Source organism: Heloderma suspectum, chromosome 1 (genome assembly GCF_057233095.1).
Source record: "Heloderma suspectum isolate Gila_16-S chromosome 1, 16-S_ref, whole genome shotgun sequence".
Lineage (NCBI taxonomy): Eukaryota > Metazoa > Chordata > Lepidosauria > Squamata > Helodermatidae > Heloderma > Heloderma suspectum.
The window spans coordinates 108,809,491-108,835,925 of record NC_139458.1 but is presented as its reverse complement, the minus strand read 5'-3'; the positions used below and the strand labels follow the sequence as shown (position 1 = coordinate 108,835,925).

The 26,435-nt window shown below is 41.0% G+C and overlaps 1 protein-coding gene across 1 annotated transcript in view; it reads right to left on the bottom strand.

The window, feature by feature from the left end:
* The window catches only part of KIAA1549L (KIAA1549 like), a 235,780-nt gene that overhangs the window by 89,539 nt on the left and 119,806 nt on the right, over positions 1-26,435 (bottom strand). Inside the window, exons 7-11 of the mRNA XM_084853439.1 lie at positions 25,550-25,609; positions 21,471-21,622; positions 20,355-20,526; positions 12,320-12,483; positions 2,556-2,746 (exon numbers count right to left, since the gene is read on the bottom strand). Of these exons, the coding sequence (XP_084709565.1) occupies positions 2,556-2,746; positions 12,320-12,483; positions 20,355-20,526; positions 21,471-21,622; positions 25,550-25,609 (739 nt within the window). The remainder of the gene's footprint in view (positions 1-2,555; positions 2,747-12,319; positions 12,484-20,354; positions 20,527-21,470; positions 21,623-25,549; positions 25,610-26,435) is intronic.

Below are 26,435 nucleotides of genomic sequence, written 5' to 3'. Positions count from 1 at the left end.
TACATTCATTCTCGTACAGCTCTACTGCAGAAGCCATGTTTTCTCCATATATCCATTTTCCAACAATGCACCAAAGCCCAAGGTGACCTAAGACAAGCAGGAGTAGCTCAAGAAACGTTAGCACGTAAGGTGGAAAGCTGAAGCAGTGTAGGTATGCATGCGCACACACACATAATGCAAGAAAGCGACATTATTGGGACAGTCCTACTGGTGGAAAGATTTTCACTGATTTCCCCTTCAGCCCCCTGTGCCTCCAAGTTATGCCCTAGACAGCGACACTCTGGAACAGCATGTGAGGTGGCAGTAAGGCTGCAGTGGGGATCAGCAAAAATTGCTGCCTCCCCCCCCACACACCAGCAGGAGCCTTCACTGGATCAAAGACCCATCCACAAATTGAAGTTCTAAGGCTTACTAGCCAATAAATTAAGTAACTGACAATTTGTCACCTTCTGATAATACTCCAGATTTCCCACTTGAAACAGCCACCATTTCTAGGATCAGCAGATGTGGCTTTTTAAGGGTTGTGGCAAGAACAACCATTTACCTGGAATCTAAAGGGGCTATCAGCACTCTGCCGTGTCTCACTGCTGTTAATGAAATGTTATATTGATGTGGAAAATAAAGTGCTTTCAAAATAGTACAGTCTCAAGGAAAACCTACCCATATACTACTAAGGACTCACCATCTAACACCCTCCCTCCAGGTGCCTCTTCCAAGGGAGGCTCAGAAAGTGACAACAAGGGAAAGGGCTTTCTTGGTGGTAGCTCCCAATTATGGAACTATCTCCCCAACAAGACCCACCTGGTGCCAACATTGTTATCTTTTCAGCGCCAGGTTAAGACCTTCCTCTTCTCTCAGGCATTTGGCAGCATATTATGGGGTTTTAATCAGGTCCTGATTTTTGTTATGGTTTATTGTTTAAAACTGCTTACGGGTGTGTGTGTGTGTGTGTGTGCTGTCCGTTTATATGTTTGTAAATGGTTTTTATACTATGTATAGTATTGTATTTTTAAGGATTTTAATCTCTGCAAATCATCCAGAGAGTTTCAGCTATTGGGTGACAGAGAAATGTAATAAATGAAAATACAGAACTAGAAGGTTCTGCTACACCCAATATGGTATGGCATGTGTTTTATCTACAGCTTTACCATCAAACTGCAGCCAGAGACTGATTCCCATCTTTCTTAGATCCATTTAAGTTAGAATAAAACCAAAGCAGCTATGGGGATTTTTAACAATAAAATCTGAGAGGATATTTTTCATATATTCCAACTTCTGAGTTTTACACAGAAATGGCATTGCTTTATATAACATGCACAAAGTGCTTCAGTACACCTTAAAAATCAAAACCCAGATCAGTTGAGTGTGTTAAATTTCAGATCAAGAATTTTAGACTGCACTTCTAAGTCTATGTTTGGGTCTACGGATAGCTAAAAAAGAATCACCTTGCAATGAGAACAAACGGGTTGTGTGAATCTACTCTTATTAGGGGGGACTCACATTATAGTCTTTAGATTTGACAGAAAAGAACACTATCACTTTTTTTGAAATCATTTATCTATTTTCTAAATACGGGGGGGGGGCTCAGAAGACAATTCTTCATTTACTTATTTTAAGACTTTATATGTCAGCCTTCAATAAAAATATTTTCAGGTTGGCTTACAAATAAAACACAAAGTAAAGTACACGAAACAACAATTACATCAAAAGTCTTCAGATAAAAGCAACGACTCAGATAAAATTGAGAGTTAAAGAAAAGTATGTGCCTTGGACTGAAGAGATATCAAAGTAGGTGCCAGGTAAGAAGAGAATTCTCAAAAGGGTGCTTCAAATGAGAACGCCCTTTTCCCCACCATCACCCACCTCACCTCGGATGGTGGGGGTACCCGGAAGAGGGCCTCTAAAGAAGATATCCATTTACAAGTAAACTTAGGCTGGAAAAGGAGATCCTTTAGGTACCAAGGGCTCACCTAGGCCCAATTCACACTTTGAATTGTGCCTCGAAATTCACCAGGAGCCTGTGAAATGGTTTGACGACCTGCGAGATACATTTCCATCTACCTGTCCTAGCTGGGAACATAGCAGCTATATTTTGAACTAACTGCCAGTCTTCAAAAGCAGCCCTATGTAAAATACATTGTAGTAGTCTAAACTGGAGGTTATCAGAGCACAGATAACTGTGGCCAGGCTGTCTCTGTCTGGGAGGGGTTGTGGCTGGTACACCAGCCTCACTCAGCTGATGAATAGCACTTTGTTCCATAGAAGACACATGGGCCTCCAGTGACAAAGCTGGATCTAGGAGCACCCCCAAATGGTGAACCTGCTGCTTTAAGGGGAGTGCAATCCTACCTAGAATAGATTGAACACCTCTCAACTGAGCAGAGCTTGCAACAATATGATGTTAATTATTTTTGTTAAATTTTATCACTGTAGCCCAAGCAATATTTTCTGAGAATTTTCAAGATATAAACACTGAAATAGTTATCAGTTCTACAACAGTTTCAAAATTAGGCAATCACCTAAGCCCAGGTCATCCTTCTTCTGTCAATAGTTACCTCTTTCTTGTGTCATTGGACTTGGCAGTTTTAGCCGTGCTCCCATCTGGAATAATTTCCCTCTCCTGGGAGGCAGGAGTATCTCTCACAGGAAGTGGCAATACTACAGTCTCTTGGGTAACAGGCAAAACTTCATCTTCAACTCCCTGTTGACCTAAATGTTGCTTCGCATAGTCAAAGCCTTGGACTGGCTACAGAGATAAAACAAAAACAGAGGTACCTTGAATCTGATATACATCCCATAAGTTATTAAACTGTACAATTAATGTTGTAGCTAGAGTTGCAAATTGTATGCATCTAGCAGTGATGAAAAAACGTACTCATACATCTATTGCTGCTGTTGTAAAAAAGCAAAGAAAAGAAGATATATGAATTTGTGTTTATTTTTAAGTATTTTAAGGAAATGCTTAAACTCCATAGCCTGCTTTATGTTTCTTTACGTGAATCTGGAACAGCCACCCATTTTTGAAATTTGTTGCAAACACAGTTTGTATTGTTCCAGTCCTGTTCCCTCTGGTGTCAATTTCCTCCTCATTGTTTGGCTGTGGTGACCCAATGTAGTTTTGTTTACAGGCATCCACAACAGGTTGCAGCAGCCAACAGAATTAAAAAAAACAGTTTAGGAAAATGAAGCCGAGAACTGTTAGGGCAAAGACAAAAGACCATGCTAAGAAGCTGCAGCAGCAGCCTGCAGCAGAAAAGACTATCTAACAGTAGTGAAACAGTATTTGGCACAGCCCTATTTTTAAGCATAAAATTGACATATTGGAAGAGAGAAAAGGCAAAGTAGAAAACATAGAAAATGTATCAGATTGTAATATCTTCACAAGCCACACCAGATTAACAGGATACATTTTTTAACAAGTCTTTGTTTTTTAGACAGATAAAGCAACCTTCTGAATATATAAATGTGAACAAGATTATTTATATATTCAGTGGGAGATATTCTGACCTTGCTGAAATCAATGTCTTCAAACACTGTTGCTTTACTCATTCAGAACAAAATGGTTTTGAAATATTAAGTTCTACACTTGTGTTACTCCATAAATGATAGCTCAAGGCAATAAACCAATCCTTCAAGCTTGTTATGTTACCTACAAGCTGGAACATATCCATTTTATAACTTTACCAATGGGACAAAATTGTCTGTTATCCACAGTACCGTCTGCTTTGTGTAAAGATTTGCTTCTCTTCAGTAACTTGGGACAACAAATTACATTTAACAGATGCATACGATATTCTGCAGGTACATTGGGCCTAAAATTATATATGTTGTCCTTAAAAAAAACAGAAAAAAGAAGCTCGCATTCTGACTGAAGGTGGTTTCAACTTTCTTTATATTTTTAACTCACTGCTTAACACAAATGGAAACAGAATTCTTACTTCAATGTACTTTAACATGACCACTTATCTGATATGTATCACAACAGCTATAAATAGTAGAAGATATTTAGCAAAGGAACTTAGCCTGATACTTATGGCTGTTGCAGGTCCTCCCTTCTGCCCAACTCATCTAGGCAAGCGAGGGAAAGGGAACAGCAGGGAGAGTTCATGGAAGGAGCACAAAATGGATTCATTTCAGAATCCGGAGGTCTGAGCCAATATGAAATGGATTCATGAGGCAGACCCATGAAAGTCAAAGTCCAAAACATATCTCCAGTGTTGGACTCTACGCCATACTACTGTAAATTCCTATTAACATATTTCACAAAACAAATCTAGAAAACAAACCCCTCAAAACTTCAGTTGCTATGGCCAGAGAAGAAATAGGAGTGTTCCAACTCCAGTTCCCTCTTCCTCAATCTTAATAAAAACTGTTAATACATGAAGAGACAATGACAACAGCATTTGATTAATCTGCTGTAACATTTTTAGTGAAACAATTAATAGGTAAAGCTATTTTAGATCTAGAACTCAACCCTTTCAAATGTTTTTGCATACCTATCACATTCTTTTTGTATACCTGTCACAAATCTCAGTTCTCTGCTGAATTTGGATAGTCTACAAAAAACAACAACAACAACAACAACCCCACAGGCATTCACAAGGTGGTTCACAAGACTGTCAAATGCTCCCCGTTCCACCTGCCCACCCTCAAAATCAACCTGTAGCTATTCATGTAATCAATGGCTAGTACCCAATGTTAGTCCTACTTAGAGTAGACCTAATGAAATTAATGGGGCTTGTTAGTCATGACTAACTTAAGCCCCAATCATTTCAATGGGTCTAGTCTTTACAATGTGTAAAAAGAAATTGCATGAATTACCTGTCACACAACATAATTTATTTTTTATTCTTCTTTTTTTAAAAAACATAACAGATTGAAAAACAACTGCAGGGGACGTTTCTCACCCTTTCTCAATTTTTAATACACAGAACAGTTCTTACTTAATACAAATTAAACTTGTCAAACCAACTGTCAGTTGAGTATCAAAATGCTGCTATCTGTAAAAGAGTATAACAAAACAAACCATTGTACCTTTTTTCAGCCTTTCTAATCTCATTTAGCCTGACCTTTGGTCATCAGTTTACTTGCTCTTTTTCTCAGCATTATTTTCAACAGATTATATATTTTTTCCATTAAAGTGTTTATCATTCCCCTGAGTATTTCTTAAACTGCTGCTCTAAGCACACTTACTTCAAAACAACATTAACGATCACTGGGAATTATTTCAAAATAGAAGTACTTACAGTAGGAGTGTTGGGTAGTATCAGGAACTCTGAGGCATGAACAAGGAACCAAAGACCAGGAAGTGGTGATCTAGAGTTTCTAAGCTCTGGGAAGACATTCATATTTGTAGAAAGGCAACTGCAATCACAGCATCATGTCCCTTCCCTTCTGTGCACCCAACATCCACATATTTAATCATAATGTCTGCATAGGTATCTAAACTCACAGACCCCAATGTGCATAGACTCCAACTGTGCAATCTGTACTGTAATTTTCCAGTATACAGATGGTATGATCAGAATCTATGTTGACAATATGATCAACGCATCGATGTTGGACACATGAGATTGCACGGACTGCCACTATGAACTCAGTTCCCTTACTTCACAGAACTTGTGTGCACATTTTGGCATAGAAGGGCATAGGGTTGTGCTACACTAGCCTCTGTGATTGGTAGGCAGTACAAGGCCTCTGGATTGGGCAGGACTGGTATAAATTCTAAGGGACTGGCTTCTGACCACTGTGTAGTTGAGTAGTGTCTTATGCCTGCTGTACTCCAGGCTATATACGTAGTTCTATCCTCCAAAAACAAACTGGAGGGACACTGAGCAGGGAACTCCCACCCCAGGGTTGCTCATAGGGACTCTGACCCACAGTGTTGGCTTTACCCTAACAGATTGTTGGTTAAATTATCAGTTACTGCTCTGTTTCTTGTTTCAAAAGAGGCATTTATTTTTCCTGGGTTTTTTCATTTCATTCCAATTTCCAAAGATCATCAGCAATTTTCTTTGGCCATTTTAAATTGGGATTTTTCTTTTACTTTAAACTGAGCATTGGAAAGAATTCCACACAAGTTATAAAGTTACACATTCTTCCCTATTTGAGACAAAAATTTAGCCATTAAAGGTAGAATTCTTCTCCCCTACCCAGCCCAGTGATATCATTGTGTTGAGAACCTCTTCGCGTCCAGGCCATGGGCTCTTGTTTGCATGAATTCTCAGTGGATTGAGATCATGTCATATATTTAGATTTACAGGGGAGAGGGGAGTTGTCATAGCGTGGCTGTTTGTGGCCATGCATTCTCCATATCACCTACTTTCACACTATGTTCTGTGCTGTGGATAATTATTTTTAATAACCTGACATATTTCATTGTTTCTTTAGTGACTTCAATATTATTATATATTTCCCTCTTCCTTTTGTTGCCTTTATTTAACTTTATTTTAAAATAAAATAAAAATCCACGAGGGAAAAAATAGGAGGGGCAGGCTTTTCACATGGGTAAACTCTTAAATATAATGACTTCACATTAGTTAGATGTCTATAAATAATAGACTTTACCTTGGTTGAGGCTCCACTCTACTCTGCAGTTTATTTGGTGTAATGATTAATCCAGTTCTGGCAATAGCTATGTGGGATTACAGTGGTGAAAACATGCGTGAGCTCCAGAAATAAGCCAGACAAACTATTTTAGCATTGTAATGTGCCCATTTCACTGGAATTTCAGCAGAAGTCTAAAGCTGGCTGAATAGTGTCAGATCCACAGATCTGTGAAAGAATGAGTACGCAGATATACATGCAAATGGAGTCATATAGAAATGTACCCATTTAATTCCATTATGTATCATTTATAATGCCATCCACCATAAAGGCATAGGGCCCAAGACATATACGACTGACTTTTGCTGCCCTTCAGATATAAAATCACTATCTCTAAAATCATGCGAGCAATTAAAAGGAACACAGGTTTAACACAGAGATGCAAGCCCTAACCATAGCCACCAAATCAAGACACTAGTAAAACACAGATAAAACTCAACATACTCAATTTAAACCATTTAACCTTGCAACATATTACAGCTTGTATCAGGCAAAAACTTCCCACAAGTTGATCATGGCCAGTTATCCTTATTTTGAAGCTGTTTAAAAAGAAGAACAGGCTTATGCGCATCCATTCACTCTCCCCCGGTTTTGTAGTTAAGTCAGTTGAAACAAATGTCTCCAAGTGTAGTACAGAATATTCCAGTTGTTAAATCAATCAAGGAGGGCAAAACGATTTAAGAACTCTCAAGATGCTATAGACTATGTTGCTTTTATAAAGCTATTGATCATTTCCAAATTACATTCATTTGCTGAGCCTCCTTTGAAGAGCTGTTCTTACAGCGCAGCCTGGGTGGTGCAGCAAACCTCTTCTCCCAACCCCTGCTGTACATTGCAATGTTTAATGTGAAAGGATCCATTACCCCTCTATCCTTTCATTAGTTCACTCAGATCCATTCATTGAGGGAGGGCTCTATGAGGTGTTCCAGTGGGCAGCCCTTCTGTGCAAAGAACTGCAGTGCATAGAACTCTGCTAGCAACAGCAGCAGGACTGCAGCACTGATTATGCAGTTCCACGCTCCTTGCTCCCCCTTGATATGTGAAATTAGAGCAAGCAGAGCACGTAAAACAGAAGCACTCCACAAATACAAGCAGCAGACCAAGGAGGTTTCTGTTTGTAGCGCTTGAACAGTGGGTGTTGTTGTTTTTTCTGTACAGCAAACAATGACAATGATCCATAGAGCAGCCATCCTAGCAAATAGATAGATTTCAAACACACCAAGTTATCACATTATTTCTTAAACAGAATTTTTAACAAACAAATAAATAACCCTATTTCAGCCATAGTCACAGAACAGATTTTTCATCCAGACGGTCTGCAGTATTCAAACAGTTTCAGGCATTTAAATACACTATGCGCATATTACTGGCAACTATTTGCATTGCCTAGATTCTACGCTTAATAATTTGCTAGCAATTACAATTACTGTTATGCCTGAAAGAGCAAAACTCCAAGCAGGCTAAAATGAAAACAAAATGTTCTTCTAATTTCATTAATCAAACATTTAACATCAGAGCACATAAATCAGAAACAGGAAGAACCTACAGCTTCTTATCTTTGTGCACAACTGTTTCTGTAATTATACTGTCCACATTTGATATTCAAAGCGACAGCCCTAGCCAAAACCACAGACTTCCAAACTGTGCAGATGCTAACCATGGTGCTTAAGTAAAGACCAGACTAGATGTGAACCAGGAGATCTACAAATAGGATCTTCCACTATCTTTAAGTGTTAACAGTAGCCACGAGTATAAGGTGGGAATTCAGATGGGGAATATGGTGTTGGGAATGGGAGGTTAACACCCCTTTTATTCCTCACCATTTCCTGATAAAAAAGCAGCTCCCCAAACTGCTACTATATGACACCTGTATGTGGCGATTTTGTTCAGGGAAACAGTGCAGGAGAAAGGGCTTAAGGCATCTCCCACAGTGCCATGATTCCAATTTGAATTTCACTGCCCCCTCCCTCCAACTGCTATTTATGCTTTTAAAACAGTGGAAGATCCTGTTCACATATCTCCCACATAATGTCTAGTTGATACCTAAAATATGAAGTTTTTCATTTACGTGTCCTGCTAGAGCATTTTTTAGGTCTGACTTTAGAAAGCCCATAAGCATGGGCCTACCCCATAAGCATGATTCTAACCCCATTGTTTCAAAGAATTGTACTGGTTTAAACTCGACTGAAGTTTTAATTACACCAGTGGTTTCCAAAACTTCTACCTTCAGGGAACACTCTCCATATCAATTTATATAGGAACACAGGAAGTTGCCTTATATTGACCCAGTTTGCATGTCACGATAAGCCAATGCTCCAGAGGTTGTTTACATGCTGCCTGATGGTTCCTGCTGCAAGCCATTAGTGTAATGTGCAAACCCTGACCTCTAGCTTGTCTCTCCCTTACAAGCCGTACAAATAATCCATGGTTGTCTGGGTTTGCATGTCATGCTAATCAAGCCATGGACCAAAGGTCCCGTGGGTTGTTTAGCTGCTTTCACTTGCAGCAGGAGTGATCAGTCAGCATTTTCGATATTGTGCCACACAAACCCTTCCACTGAGGCAGACCACTGGCTCATCACACTCAGAATTGTCTATACTAACTGGCAGTGGCTCTCCAGGGTTTCAGGCAGGGGTCTTTCCCAGTTCTCCGTGGAGAAGGCAGGAATCGAATCTAGGACAACCTTTGCATAGCAGCCACAGAACCTTGCATCCAAAGGTGTAGGGGAGCATTCTAGGCCACACAGTCACTTCATATGAGGTGCTAGCCAGACATCATATACCTCACCAAGAAATGTAAAACACATCCCGCACTATCCCTTGAACAGATGTTTCAGGTAAGCTTATTTGCCATCAGTGATCTTCTCAATGAGTAACCCCTGAGAGGTTTCCAAGAAACCCAAGGGTTCTCAAGAACACAAGCACTGTAATCCCTCCCCAGACTCTAATATTACCTACTTTACTTTATTTTCACCTCTTTAAAGTAGATTGCCTTTTGTCATGATTTTGTCCTGAAAATCATTGAAATACTAGCTCTGTCCTAATGGACAGGATGACCTTAATTATAAAGAAGTTGGAAAATTCTGTTAATCATTACTGATCACTGGAATTATGTAGTTTGTTTATGAACTGAAGGCATACACTCTAAGCCAAACTGTTCTTTTCTTGTTCATAAACATGCAAGGCTTTCAAGTGCACTGAAACTAGTTGCTGAGTTACATTGGAGACTGATGCTGCAATCCTATACCCACTTACCTGGGACTAAGACCTATTGAACTCAGTAGGACTAACTTCTGAGTAGGCAAGTTTAAGATTGTGCTGTGATTCTCATACATGAATTGAGCGGATGGATTTCTGCTCTTTCTTTCTTTCTTTCTTTCTTTCTTTCTCTTTCTTTCTTTCTTTCTTTCTTTCTTCTATTTGTATAGAAGATTATTTCTTATTCCAGAAATAAATAAAGTGGGGTACAACAACGGAATCATTAAAAAGTTTTAAACTATTTAAATATAAAAATTTACAAATGCCAACCTTCAGCATAAAAACAGATAAAAAACAAAAAATGGAAGATCCAAAGGTGTGTATCTTGGAGGAGGTCCTGGATTCATCACTGTCAACGGAGGCACAAGTGGCCTCCAAGGCGAAGAGCGCCTTTCCCAGTTTTGGGTAGTTTGCCAGCTACAGCACAGCCTGGCCAGAGTGATACATCCACTAGTAACCTAAAGATTGGACTACTGCAATGTGCTTTAAGTGGGGCTGCCTTTGAAGCTAGCCCAGAAGTTGCAGCTACTGCAAAATGCTGTGGCTAGGCTGCTGAATGGGACAGCTTACCAGGAACATATTCCACCAGTGCTGAATGGGTTGCACTGGCTGTCAATCAGCTACCAAGCCTAGTTCAGGGTGTTTGCACTAACATATAAAGCCCTACACAGCTTAGGACCTGAATGCCTGATGGAATGTACCTGCCTGGATATTAAGATCTAACAGAGATGCCTTCTTGGCTGGGCAGTTTTGCCTGGATTTCAACATGCAGCAACCCAAGAGAGTGCATTCTCAATACAGACTGTGGAACTCACTCTCCACTATAACAACAAAGAGTTTTATGGCAACTTAAATACTAACAACTTTATTTTGGCATAAGCTTTCATGGACTATAGCCCACTTCATCAGATCCATGAAGTGTTACAGAGAGTTTCAGGTTTTTATACAGTACATTTCAGGGTAGGGGGTCAATTGTAAACAGTGAGGTCAGAAGGAAAATAAATGCACAAAGTACTGACATGACAATCACATGATTAACAGTGCCATTCACTGTACAGTTGCTGCTGATAACACAAACATCCTGGCTCTAGGTAAGCCAAGCCTCTGGCAATAGAATTAATCCTATTGATGAAGTCTAACTCAAAAGCCTCATGCAATAATCTAACTTTGAAGTGGAGTTTTGTTCCACAATGACTTAGTGACAGAGTGTTCTGGGAGGCTGAAGCATTCTCCCACCAGTTTTTGAATATTGTTATTTCTGATGTCAGATTTGTGTCTATTTATTCTTTTCTGTAGAGACTGACCTGTCTGCCCTATGTAGAATGCAAAAGGGCATTGCTAATAGAAGATGGTACATATCACATTGGAAGATGATCAAGTGAATGTTCTAGGTTTCCAGATAACCTAATAATGGTTATCTAATTATGTTAGATAATAATGTTTCCAGAGTAGATATGAGGTTAGACTTGGCATCTAGGTTTGTTGCAGGATCTGGTCCCTGTGTTTGCATCTTTGCTATATGGCCTGTTGTTTCAAGTTGGTAGCTATTCTAGGTTGTGGAGCTATCTACAAGCAAGTAGTAGTTATTTTTAAAATGTATTTTTGGATTCTTTCTGATTCGATCATCTTTCTTTTCTTTTGTTATGACATATACTTTTGATAACAAAACCTACCAATTGTTCTAGTACCTCTTAAATGTTACTTGCTTTAAAATGAGAATTTGAAAAAAAAATCTATGAAGCAGTGCTTGATATTGATCAGGAAATTTTATTTACGATTTTGACATGGTGAAGCCAGCTTGAGTTTATTGCTGTGGCATCCTGACCCAACTGACAAATATCTATATCTTGTTACAGCCATGCTGTCCTAATATTCTGAGTTTCTCTTCAGGCTCAGCATAGGCTGGTCACTGACAATTGTTAGGCTGTTCCAAACATCTGATTGCATAGCAGCAATTTTGGGGGACTGCCTAGCAAAGAGAGCTGAGTAAGAACAGTTTGAGATGTTGCAGGAAGTGAATTTCTGTGAATTGCAATACTTGCTTCTACACACCCAAAATTCCTGCCCAATCTGTACAGTTGTAAACAAATAGAGTTTATGAAGACTATTTAAGTAGCCAGTACTCTCTTCTTCAGAAACTGACCCTATAAGGCTGATTTCCACTTCCCACCACTTGGAAGGGGGGACCGCAAAACAAAATGCGGACTGATTTCTTACTGTGAATAAGGAAGATTGAGCAGATCTCCTAAGCTTATTTTATTTCCATCAACTTAACCCAAAACAGGTACCTAAGATCATGAATGCTTATTCTCATAAACGGAAATGGCTTCTGTCTGTCTTTGAGTTTAGATTACTGTTTTACAGTTTGAACAAACTTGTCCAAGCACAGAAGGATGAAGAATGTAACTCGGAAGAAACAAATTAACAGTTCTGAGCCTGGGATGAAATTCATTTACCTTGGCTCTCTGTGGCAAGTTCATCATGGTGTCTGCCTTGAAGTCATTTTTGTTCTTCCTGCACAGAACAGCGGTGATGATGATGATAATGACTGTAACCACAGCAATGGGAGCCAGCACTGCTGCAATGATCCACAGATTGTTGGGTGGGTTTTTCACCACAGCTGTATGTATCAAGATAGAAAGTAAATTATAAATCTGCTTTATAATGAGTCAGACCAATCACACTCTGGACTGTCTCCTGTTACTGACATTAGCTCTCAAAAAGCCTCAGGCAGTCAGGCATTTCCCCAGCTCTACTGCCTTAGCTGGAGTTACCCATGATTGGAAGTGGAGACTTAAGCATGCAAACCGTGCTTGGCCATTAACCTATGGAGCCCCACCCAGGGAACAACCAGCTTCTGAAAAGAAAATAACTTGTGAGTACAGTCTGCTCCTAATCACATCAAAAAATACCAGGGGAAGGTCTGTAACCCAGTTGTAGATCCTATGCTTTGTACACAAAAAGGTCCCAGGTTCAGTCTCCAGGTCAGGCTGGGAAAATTCTCCATCTGAAGCCCTGAGAGCCGCTGCAAGTCAGTGTAAAGGATTCTGAGTTTAATGGACCAATAGTCTGATACGGTATAAGGCAGCTGACTATGTTCCACTTCATCTTAGTTAAGTAGTAGACTATATCAGCAATAGCTGTAATTATTGGCAGTTAGGGCAAAGGTGACCATTTCCCACCCAATACAAGCTCTTACATAGTACTAATTGAATGCCCTGTTTCCTTTCATAACATTCAAGCAATAATATTTATGAATGAACTATTAGCAATATGGCAAGCACTTAAGTGACTAGAAATTGGAAAGGTCACTGATGACTATTTCCAGCTGGGAAGAGATTTAAAATCAATAATGTCATATAAATGTTTCCAAAGCTAGCCAGAAGATGGTATAATCACTGGGTATAATTAAAACATGAGATAATCTTCAATATTTGAATAGTTCATCACAAGTTACTTTTTATTTTATGTAAGAATAATCATGTAATTTCAGCCTTGACAAAGCTACATACAAGCAGCTAATGTTTAAGTTTCAGCCTACAAGCAACCTGCTCTGGAGAAGATATACTGGCCCAGTTCAGACAAGTATGATCTTGGCTTAATAAACTTCAGGCATCCAGACACAGCTGCTTCATATGGGCAAGTGAACAAACCCAGAATCACAGTTAGCCATAGCTTCTGATTACACCCAAACTGGGAACAATGGTTAATGGCTTTAAAACAAGCCAGTAGACAGAACCCCTTCATGGATCACTGCCTTGTTGTGGTGAAGGGGCTTGCGTAACTCAGTGAAGCCATAAGCTATGCCGTGCAGGGCCACCCAAGACGGACAGGTCATGGCAGAGAGTTCAGACAAAATGTGGTCCACTGGAGAAGGAAATGGCAACCCACTCCAGTATTCTTGCCAAGAAAACCCCATGGAACGTATCACAAGGCTAAAAGATATGACACCGGGAGATGAGCCCCTCAGGCCAGAAGGTGTCCAATATACTACTGGGAAAGAGCAGAGGGAATTTCCAAGAAGCGCCAGAAAGAGTGAAGCGGCTGAGCCAAAGCCGAAAGGACATTCAGCTGTGGATGTGTCTGGTGGTGAAAAGAAAATCCAGTGCTGTAAAGAACAATATTGTTTAGGACCCTGGAATGTCAGATCAATGAATCAAGGGAAGGTGGAGGTGGTCATACATGAGATGGCAAGACTGAACATCGACATCTTGGGAATCAGCAAACTAAAATGGACAGGCATGGGCGAATTTAATTCTGGTGACCAACGCATCTACTACTGTGGGCAAGAATCCCTTAGAAGAAATGGAGTAGCACTCATAGTCAATAAAAGGGTGGGAAAAGCACTACTGGGGTACAATCTCAAAAACAATAGAATGATCTCAGTATGAATCCAAGGCAAACCATTCAACATCACAGTAATTCAAGTCTATGCCCCAACCACTGAGGCCGAAGAAGCTGAGGTTGATCGGTTCTATGAAGACCTACAACACCTTCTAGAACTAACACCAAAAAAAGATGTCCTCTTTATCATAGGGGATTGGAATGCTAAAGTAGGAAGTCAAGAAATCACCGGGATAACAGGCAAGCATGGCCTTGGTGTACAAAATGAAGCAGGACAAAGGCTAATAGAGTTCTGTCAAGAGAACACGCTGATCATACCAAACACTCTTTTCCAACAGCACAAGAGGCGACTCTACACATGGACATCACCAGATGGTCAATATCGAAATCAGATTGATTATGTCCTTTGCAGCCAAAGATGGAGAAGCTCTATACAGTCAGTCAAAACAAGACCTGGAGCTGACTGTGGCTCAGATCATGAGCTTCTTGTTGCAAAATTTCAGCTTAAATTGAAGAACGTAGGGAAAACCACTAAACCATTCAGGTATGACCTAAAGCATATCCCTTATGAATATACAGTGGAGGTGACAAATAGATTTCAGGGATTAGACCTGATAGACAGAGTGCCTGAGGAACTATGGACAGAGGTCTGCAACATTGTTCAGGAGGCAGCAACTCAATCCATCCCAAAGAAAAAGAAATGCAAGAAAGCAAAGTGGCTGTCTGATGAGGCTTTACAAGTAGCTGAGGAAAGAAGGGAAGTGAAAAGCAAAGGAGAAAGGGGAAGATATACCCAACTGAATGCAGATTGCCAGAGAGAGACAAGGAGAGACAAGAAGGCCTTCTTAAATGAACAATGCAAAGAAATCGAGGAAAACAACAGAATGGGAAAGACTAGAGATCTTTTCGAGAAAATCGGAGATCTCAAGGGAACGTTTTGTGCAAAGACGGGCATGATAAAGGACAAAGAAGGCAGGGAACTAACAGAAGCAGATGAGATTAAGAAGAGGTGGCAAGAATACACAGAAGAACTATACAGGAAAGATCTTAACATCCCTGATAGCCATGATAGTGCGGTCACTGAAATGGAGCCGGACATCCTCGAGAGTGAAGTCAAGTGGGCCTTAGGAAGCATTACTAACAACAAAGCTAGCGGAGAGGATAGTATTGCAGCTGAGCTATTTAAAATCCTAAAAGATGCTGCTGTTAAAGTGCTGCACTCAATATGCCAACAAATTTGGAACACTCAACAGTGGCCACAAGACTGGAAAAGGTCAGTTTATATTCCAATTCCAAAGAAGGGCAACGCCAAAGAGTGTTCAAACTACCATACAATTGCGCTCCTTTCACATGCCAGCAAGGTTATGCTCAAAATCCTACAAGCTAGGCTTCAGCAGTATGTTAACCGAGAACTACCAGAAATACAACCTGGGTTCCGAAGAGGCAGAGGAACCAGAGATCAAATCGCCAACATTCGCTGGATCATGGAGAAAGCAAGAGAATTCCAGAAAAACGTCTATTTCTGCTTCATTGACTACGCTAAAGCCTTTGATTGTGTGGATCACAACAAACTGTGGCAAATTTTTAAAGAGATGGGAGTACCAGACCACCTTACCTGTCTCCTGAGAAACCTGTACAAGGGTCAAGAAGCAACAGTAAGAACCAGACATGGAACAACCGAGTGGTTCAAAATTGGGAAAGGAGTATGACAAGGCTGCATATTGTCGCCCTGCTTATTTAACTTATATGTAGAGTACATCATGAGAAATGCCGGGTTGGATGAATCACAGGTCGGAATTAAGATTGCTGGGAGAATTATCAACAACCTCAGATATGCAGACGATACCACCCTAATGGCAGAAAGCGAAGAGGATCTAAAGAGCCTCCTGTTGAGGGTGAAAGTGGAGAGTGCAAAAGCTGGTTTGAAACTCAACATTAAAAAAACTAAGATCATGGCATCTGGCCCCAACACTTCCTGGCATATAGAAGGGGAAGAAATGGAAGCAGTGACAGATTTTACTTTCTTGGGCTCCAAGATCACTGCAGACGGTGACTGTAGCCATGAAATTAAAAGACACTTGCTCCTTGGGAGGAAAGCTATGGCCAACCTAGACAGCATAGTAAGAAGCAGAGACATCACCTTGCCAACAAAGGTCCGCATAATCAAAACTATGGTTTTCCCAGTAGCAACGTATGGCTGTGAGAACTGGACTATAAGGAAGGCTGAGCGCTGAAGAATTGATGTGTTCAAACTGTGGTGCTGCAGAAGACTCTTGCGAGTCCCCTGGACTGCAAGGACGTCAAATCGGTCAATCCTAATGGAAATCAACTCTGACTGCTCATTGGAAGGACAGATACTGAAGCTGAAGCTCAAATATTTTGGCCACCAAATACGAAGAGAAAAGTCACTGGAAAAGTCACTGATGCTGGGAAAGATTGAAGGCAAAAGGAGAAGGAGACGGCAGAGGATGAGATGGCTAGATAGCATCACCGATGCAATTAATATGAACTTGAGCACACTCCGGGAGAGAGCGGAGGACAGGAAGGCCTGGCGTGCTATGGTCCATGGGGTCATGAATAGTCGGACACGACTTAACGACTGAACAACAAGTAGACAGAAACCAATGTTAAACTTCATATTCCATCTTGTTTGGAAGCCATTAACCATAGTTTTGCACTTCTGGTGTAATAGGAAGCTATGGCTAATCGCAGTTTCTGAATGACCTGCTCACTTGCTCATGTGTGAAGAAAGGAATGAAGAAGCTAAGTGCAAGTTCTTGGTGCTCATAAATATCTTTGCTTACTAAGCCAAGAATGTTTCCTTTTCCTGAAAGTGATCATTGACTTCTAAGGAGTAAATTGTATGTGGATTTTAGCATTTGTTTGCCATTTAGAGCCACACATATACACATCTCCTATGACCAGTTATGACAAGTTCTTTTCCCTGACATTGTCAAGAATGAAAGCTGCCTACTAGATAAATGGGACTACAGTGAAGCCATAATCTCTAATGGTCAAACTATGGATGTGTTCAGACATTACACTAAACTATGGTTTAGCTTTAAGAAAATGAGCCTAGCCTCCCACAGACTCAAACACTTTCCCCCTACCTTCTCTTTATCCAGTGAAGCTACAAGGAGATGAGAAGCGTCTGCTTTAGAGTAACCATGGTCTAGTGTGTTCTCCGAACCTAATCTTAATTATGCAGCTAATCTTAATTATGGTTAGTGAAAACAAGACAGTTTCATAAATAATGGTTTGAAGTTGGCTGGTTTCCACTAAGTGCAGTTGGACTTAACCACAATTTGTCCAGGTTCAGATGACATGGCAAACTGCCATTAAACTAAAACAAAAGCAAAAGCTTCCAAACTCCTCCTCACAGCCACACCGGAGGAGGAAGAGAACATGAAACCAGCAGGAGGCTAGTCTAATTCTCTTAACTTAATTCTCTGGGAGAGGAGGTTTCGGACCTGTGGCAACTCACTCGTGGGGTGCCACAGGGTTCCATCCTCTCCCCGATGCTATTTAACATCTATGTGAAGCCGCTGGGGGCTATCATCAGGAGGTTTGGGGTGCAGTGTCATCAATATGCGGATGACACACAGCTCTATACCTCTCGTTCAAATCTTCACCAAGGTTGGCCATAGAATCCCTGTCCAAATGTCTGGAGACGGTGAGTGGCTGGATGGGGAGGAATAAGCTGAAGCTAAATCCTGAGAAGACCGAGGTACTTTTGTTGGGAGACAAGAGGAGACTGGGGGATGTTGACCTGGTGTTGAATGGGGTATGGCTACCCTTGAAAGACCAGGTCCGCAGCCTGGGGGTCATTTTGGACTCCCAGCTGTCCATGGAGGCTCAGGTGTCAGCTGTGAGCCAGACAGCACCGTATCAACTCCATCTGATACGGCGGCTGCGCCCCTTCCTTCCCGACCATCTGCTCCCATCGGTAGTACATGCCCTGGTCTCCTCTCGTTTAGACTACTGTAATGCGCTCTACGTGAGGTTGTCAAGGGCTCCTTGGAGGGCTCTCTCAGTCTAATTTAGTAGCCAAGTCCAGACACAGACAAAGGGATTCTTTTCAAAGCTTTATTCTTCTTTTACAACTTAACAACTCTACAGGTAGCAACTAGATCTGAGCAGCAGCATCCCTTTGCCCTAAGTTGGAACAGTTGGTCCCCGTTTGAAAGGCAATTACTGGCAAATCCCTGAATATAAGAACTAGGGAGAATCCCTCCCCTTTTCCCTTGGATCCTCTGGGCGCAACCGTTCTTTGAGCACCAACCGGGTGCTACGGCTTCTTTACACGCCCTCCATTTGGCACCGCTCTCTGTCTGCGCCGCGCATCCACCCAGTCTGCTATCTGTGCTGGGTCACTCTCTGGACTGCTTTTTAATCTAGGAATGTTGGTGGGAGGAATCTCTGTCAGCTGCGGGCCCTGGGAAAAAGGGACGCGCTCCTCTCCCAGGAGCAACTGCTCTTCCTCCGAATGAGAACTACTCTGGGATTCTATGGGCTCAGTGTCCACCCTGACAGGGGTTACCCTTGAAGACAGTTCGGAAGCTGCAGCTGGTACAGAAAGCAGCGGCTCGCCTGATTAAAGCAGCCGCCGGCGAGATCACATCACTCCAGTGCTGAAGGAGTTGCACTGGTTACCAGTTGTTTTCCAGGCCAAATTCAAGGTGTAGGTTTTGACCTTTAAAACCCTATATGGTTCTGGCCCAGCCTATCTTAAGGAGCACCTCCAGCAACACCAGACAGGCCGCTTAACAAGATCAGCCTTGGATGGCCTTCTCTCTGTCCCATCAGCCAGGACAGCTAGACTGGTGGGGACGAAGGAGCGGGCCTTTTCTGTGGTGGCCCCCACTCTGTGGAACTCCCTCCCTAGGGAACTCCACCATGCCCCCTCTTTAATGAGCTTCCGTCGTGCATTAAAAACGTGGTTGTTCAGGCAGGCATTTGGGGTGGGTTAGGGTATTTTAGAAAACATTTTTATTGTAGAATTTTATTGTTTTAAACTGTTTTATTATGCGCTATATATCGCCCAGAGTGGCTGGATGACCAGCCAGATGGGCAATTAATACATTTAATAATAAATTAATAAATTAACACTAAACTATGGCTTAGCATTACATCTCAACCAGCCCTATGACCACCTTCTCCAGTGATCTGCAGGTTTCAGATCAGCTAATATACTGGTGAATACTCATGTCAGGACATGAGCTAGTGAAGACCTAAAATCTGTCAAAGGCTTTACAGGGCAAATTCAAGTCATTCCTACTTTGCAGAAAATATTGCCAATGGTCATAAATCTAAAAGGACTAGGGCATCAACCAAAAAAAGAGCCTGTTTCATTAACTGTTTTGACAAAAGTGTTGTAAAAAAAAATAAAAATGAAAAAACTTACATAATTAATGTAGAGGAAAAAATGTTAGGAGAATGATTTTAAACATATAAATTGAAACAAAAAGATTATAGAATCATAGAATAATAGGGTTGGAAGGGGTCTACAAGGCATCAAGTCCAACCCCCTGCTCAGTGCAGGAATCCATCTACAGATGGATCCATCTACAGTGTCCAGATCTGGACTTCTGGACTGTCAATCCATTTACTTTGTAAAGCAAAATATCACCATGGACTAGAAAGTGACCAGGTTCTGGACATTACCTCCACTGCCATCAAGCCTTTATGGAATTTCAGAGATTGTAATTTCCTGCCAGTCTTTAAAGTAAATAGTTTTTAAAGTATACTGCTTTGGGACAGGCAATATAGGCAAATCATATAGGCAGACATGGAGAAGCAGTATGTTTGAAGGTAGCACAGATCTCTCTTAAATTATCCACTTTGGCTAATGCCACAACATGCAAGGAGCTGCACATCCTAACTTCAGCAATATTTTTCCTCTTAATACTGAAGAGTTAATTAGTGTGGATGATGATCCTAGCTATATATCTTCCCAAAGAACTCTTCCATATGTTATTACTGAAGGTATATATTAAGGCGGCTAATCAGCATGGCTAATCAGCATGAGTTACTGACCCATAATGGCTAAGCTACTGTATGGAAGGCTGCATGCTGAATTTTTGTAACAATCATAATATTTGATACATTATTTAAAAGGGAGGGGAAAGCACAGAAAAGAACTCTTACGATCAGCTTGTACTTGAACGACATATCCCAATGTCAAGGCCATCCTTTGTGAATCAACAGTGCTCAAAATTTTGGCAGCTGTTGTGCCCAGCAAAGGTTTCCCATTGTATAAAGTATAGTAAGTCAATTCAGCAAGCTCCTTGGGTCCTGGAATTCTCTGCATTTTTACCATCTTATTAAAGAAAAAACAGAGAGAAAGACAAAGGGAAAAGATCATTAATCTATAATATTAATAAGCTCGCTTCTGTGCCAATAAGATAAAATTAGTATGCAAACAGACTGGTGAATTAAATCTCCGTTCCTATTAAAATGGCAGTATGCATAAATATTCAAAAGGAAAATATTTTCTGCAGAAACTCATGCCAGCTGGAGCCTGCTTGTACCTCACAGGTTTGCCCAGTAGCCCAACATTTCTCCCACATTTCCACCCTCTTGCTCACCTCTCTAACAAATGCTACGCCTAGCTACAGTGGGTCTGACCCTTATAAAATGCTATCCAAAGCAGCCACCAAGATGTAAAGCCAATGTAAAGTAAAGCCAGTGGTGCACACACCCAATAGTGTACTCTACCTAGTGGTCCACACACCCAATAGGCACTCTACCTAGTTCTCCACAACCATTTTCAGTATAGAACACTCACTAATGGGAGAGCAAAGGAAAAGAGGCAAGGTAAAGGAAGTAGAAAAGAGTGGGCCATTGGTTAACTTATGGCTTTTAGTGAAGTATCAATCAGTATCACAAAACAGAAATAGATTTTGTTCTGCATAAAACATTTGGGATTCAGGATGTCCCAGTAAGTCACAATGACAGGGTTTTTTTGAAAGCTAAGGGGACAATCCTTCAGTGGACCTGGTCTATCTATAGCTTTAAATTATTCTATCTATCTCATTCTTGATGAGAAGAGGAGAAAATAATTATTTGCAAGATATGATTTTAACTACCAATACCTTTATACAAAAAGAAACTGAAATACCATAATTTGTTCCACTTTACACTTCTCGGAAGAGCCCTCTATGTGGTTTCTAAATTATATACATAGATGTTACATAAAGATGGGAGACGTATCAGAATGCTTTCTCTTTTCTTCTTCTTTTTTTAAAGGGTCTTATCAGCTACCTGCACAGTATAGCTGCCGACTGTAGTGGCTCGTTTAAATCGTCTTCCTTGTTGATGGGACATCATGAACAGCGGTGCTAAACGTTGCTCCATTAGTCTTGCAAAACTCTGGTTATTCACCCCCAGCAATGTAATGTCAACTCCCTGTATAACTGTGACAATAGAGGGAAAAATGCTATAGCAACGGATTAAGGATATATTAACATTTGCGCTGCAGGGACATATACAGTCATGGAGCTGGGAGAAACAAATTGGGTCACCAAATCCAACCAGAGAGCTCCAGTTATTGGGCCATATAGAAATTAAATAAATAAATTAAATAAATAAATAAATACTTCTTTAAGACTGGTTATCCTACACCTGAAGCATGCCTGTGAAATCTTTTTTTTCTTGAAAACTGCAAAGGAAGCAAGTTCTACCAGGTTATCCCTGGGAGGCAGCTTATTCCATTGTTGAGCTGCTCTTATTGTAGGAGAAACTTCTAGCTGTATCTTAAATTTTCCATTCCATAGTTGAAATCCCTTTCCTTGTTGTTCTACTCACCTCCCTTTTCTTTCTAAAGTGTTGTTAAACATCTGAATTATTAACACCGCGCCCCTTAAGCATCATTGTTTGTTGTTGTTGTTTATTCGGTCAGTCGCTTCTGACTTTCGTGACTTCATGGACCAGCCCATGCCAGAGCTTCCTGTCGGCTTTCATCACCCCCAGCTCCCCCAAGGTTGAGTCCGTCACCTCCAGAATATCATCCATCCATCTTGCCCTTGGTCGGCCCCTCTTCCTTTTGCCTTCCACTTTCCCTAGCATCAGCATCATTACTTTAAGCTAATAAGCTAAACACATCCCTATCTCTGTTCTTCACCTGTGACAAAGCTAGTGAATGATTCCAAGTAGTGCATACACACACACACACACACAGAGAGAGAGAGAGAGAGACAGAGAGAGACAGACAGACACACAGACAGACAGACAGACAGAGTCAGAGAGAATAGGAACTGAAGCTAAACTCAACCACCACATTACAGGATTCAAGCCAACAGTTCAAACTAAAACAGCAGCAAGTCAAAAAGTATGGAACACATTTGGAGACCTCATGGGCAACAGCACTTTTTAGAGATCAATATGAGATAGGAAGAACAGCAAAAGAAAAAAACACAGGAGACTGTTTCTAGGAGAGTGCTGGAAGGCAAGAATCCACAAAGGGGCAGAGGACTGGAAGATGAATACTGCAGAGAAACACAGAAAAACTTGGCCCTGCCAAAATGACTTGGTGATCTATTTATGCAGATACATAGACAAGATGGAATTAATCAGGCTGCATTACGAAGTACCTGTTTTAACTTGGGAGACTGAGAAATGCTCTCTGTGGAAGCAGTTCCAGACAAGACAGGACTTTTGCAAGTAGAGCAAATGCTGCAGATCCAGAAAGCTTTGATTCCCCTACTAATAAACCTTGCCATTAACATACAACCTCACCATTAACACACAAATTGTGCCAAACCCAGTTTTCCACACAGACAAAACAAAGTCATGTTCTTGCACACTCTCCACTTTCCCAAGCAGTGAGAAGTTCTGGGGTAAGAAGTGTGTTACTCAAGTTTATTTTTCCTTTGGAGGAGAGAGAGCATTTTGTAATATCGGTTTTATTTGAAAATATGCAAGTAGTCCATAAATTAAAGCCAATAACAGGCACTCCTACTAAGCGGAAAACCTGGTACAACACACTTATGCTTTTTCTCCTCTCACACACAGGCTTTAGCTGGAAGGAGCAGAACATGTTGCCATTGCTGCCTTTCTAGATGCTCTGATAGTTTTGCCTTCTAACATGCAAGATATATTGACCTGGTTCACACAACATGACAACACATGGTGCTGCTCAGCCTTGTTTGTTTCAGTGTGGCTTGTCATGACATCTGAACCCAGCAGTTTCCTCAACGTGGTTTGTTAACCAGACACAAGCCACCCTGAGAACTCATGGCTTGTGGTTGGGTTGATCAGGGTGGTTTGTTTTCAAAGTGGCTTGTCATGATGTGCGAACCCTGCACGATGGCTTATGTGTGGCTTGTCAAAAAGGGCTACAGAGCTGTAAAAAAAAACCCAGTCACTCTATGCGATCTCACTAATGGCATTCCCTCTCTATTATGCCTTGAAATGACACCAGTCAATTTACTCCTCTATTTCATCACCTCCCAAGACAGTAACACCTTTTTTTTTCACTTTTGGGAAGATTTGCACAAATTTAACGGGGGGGGTCATCTTTGGGAGATTTGCGCATGTTTAATATTATTTTTCCACCTTCAGGGACATTTGCACAAATTTAACTAAAATAAAGTTATATTTGCACAAATCTCCCCAAAGGTGAAAACAAAAATAAGGCTAAATATGCACAAATCACCAAAAAAGAATTCTACAAAATATGCTGTGCTCTGCTAATGAGCACATTTGTGCTCATTAGCAGAGTAGGCTGCTGAGCTTGTGCTGCAAAGGCCCATGGGATACATGCCAGGAGCAAGCAGGAGGTATAAGGGGAAACAAGCCATGGTAAGCCGCAGACCTCCTGATTGTCTGTCAGGAGTAACGTGGATTAGTGAGTGAACAACCAACCCAGCGTAGCTTATTTTCAGGGTGATCTACTGTGATCTGTGAACTGGCCTACTGATCTCCCAAAGGGTAACTCCATTAAGGAGGCAACCACCAATAATTCCAGGTTATTAACAAGTGATCTGCTTGACAAAGGAATGACTGACCATTAATGAAAGACCTTGTTATGCAAAACCTTCAAAATTTACAAATTCACACTTCGTAGGGATTTGGCCCAGCACCTCTGCAGACACACCCAGAGACAACATGGGAACTGATTCTGAGTCAGACAGGGGCAAGGGAAAGTGATCTCAAGGCGTCAAGGTTGCAGGAGCAGGAAATCTGTGAAAATAACAGTGACAGAGAGGAGGATTTGCATCCTAATCATCTGGAGGCCTTTGAACTCATGAGAATGCAGGATCCTTAGCAAGAAGGAGGGGCTAGGAGTGAGGGACACAAGGGTTAGAAGATAGATGAGAAGGGAGGAGCAACACAGAGTCCTGAGGCTTGCAGCCAGGGAGGTGACCTCCTAGAAAGACCCACCTTGAAGGCAGGACTTGATAGCTCACTCAGGTTGCAAAGGCATACACAGAGCAGCTCGTGGCAGTTTTGCCATAACTTTCTCTCATAGTGCTTATCTATCCTTATCCCAGGATAGCTGCTATGCAAAGCTGGCAAAGCTGGCTAGTGAAGTCTGTTCCTAAATGCTGCATGTGGAGTACAGCTGTAGCCTGAGCCAATGATCATCTGTCCGTAGTTTGCAAAATAAAGCTGTTTGACTGGAAGTACAACAGGGCCGTTTGATTACAAAGGAAGCCAGGGGCTGGGCACTCAACACACTATTTCTAATACATTCACAACTTCATCTTATAACAATGAACTTATCTTAATTAGGTGAGCCCCAACTGTGGACCACATGAATACCTTTTACCACAGGTAATGCCTGTGGTAAACTGCCACGAGCTGCTCTGAGTGTGCCATTTTTAAAAAAATGCCCAAAGCACAGAAAAGAACAAACAAATTGCTCAGAAATCAGCAACCTAAGGAAACAAAGCCACAGAGTAAGCATATTTAGAAACAAAGTGTATATAAATACATTCATTCATTCATTTATATTACATTTCTATACCATCCAATAGCTGAAGCTCTCTGGGTAGTTCACAACAATTTTAAAAAATTAAAACTAAAACAAAGCCTGATGTACCTTATCATTACAGCACCTTACTATTTTTAAGGACTTTTAAGCTTCTAGACCCTAGTGATTCTATTCTTGGAGTTTTGACTCATAGTTTTAGAAATACTAGATAAGAAAGAAGGAACTGCTCAAACAACACTTTGGCCAATAACTGCAGAAATCACAAGCCACTGAAAATTTCACTAGCCAAGTTCACAAACAGATAGAAATTCCAAGAGTACTCACAGCAGGACATGCTCTCATAAGTCAAGATAAATCATGGATAAGACAGTAGGAAAAATATTTATTTAAAAATGCAAACCTTTACCTGTAATCACCCAATAGTCTCTAGTTGCTTCTGAAGTATCAAGATTTGGATATTCCAAAGCTTTGAAATAAAGGGCAGGAGAGAGAAAAGAATCAACTCTATAGCAATCAAATACCCAAACTGTCCTTACATTTCCCATGTTTAGATTTTTACAATTCTAAACAGAGAGATATCAAGCAACAAACTTTAGTCCAGTATTCTGTTCCCACAGTGGCCAACCAACCGCCTGTGGGAAACCCCCAAGTAAGACACCTTTCTGCTCATATTCCCTAGCAACTGCCTCTGATACTGGAGGTGGCATAAAGCCATCAGGGCTAGCAGCACTATCCCTCCCAATCCACAGCCTGTTCCTCCCAAAACAGGAGCCAAACATTTTTGAAATAAGAATACATTTTTCTTTTCTTTAGAAAAACATCACAACAATAAATCCAATTCATTTCAGACAGACAGACAGACAGATTATCCTCAAAAAGGTGAATTCCACCCTGAAGATCAAGTACCATGAAAATTCAAAACAGCCCTAAAAAAAGAAATCCTCCCATGGCTCATCAAAATGCAAGTGATTCCTGGGCAAAACCACACCTCTTTTTTTTTGAAGGAACAGAAAACACCACCCTGCTCTGCTAACCATTGGGTCTTCGCTCCAGATTCTCTGAGGTGAAAGTTAGCCATGAGCTCAAAAGTAAATGAAAAAGCTGTCAGGGTGAGGATCCTCTGTGCATTTCGACACACTTTGAATGCATCAAGGGCTTAACGAGAGAACTTGTATGAAAACTGCAGGTTGCCATAGAAATGCCACCAAAAGCTCCACATGGCGGATCATCCGCAGCCATGATCTGCAAGCGTGGTTCACCATGTCAATCAGGCCCATCACATTTCAAATCTC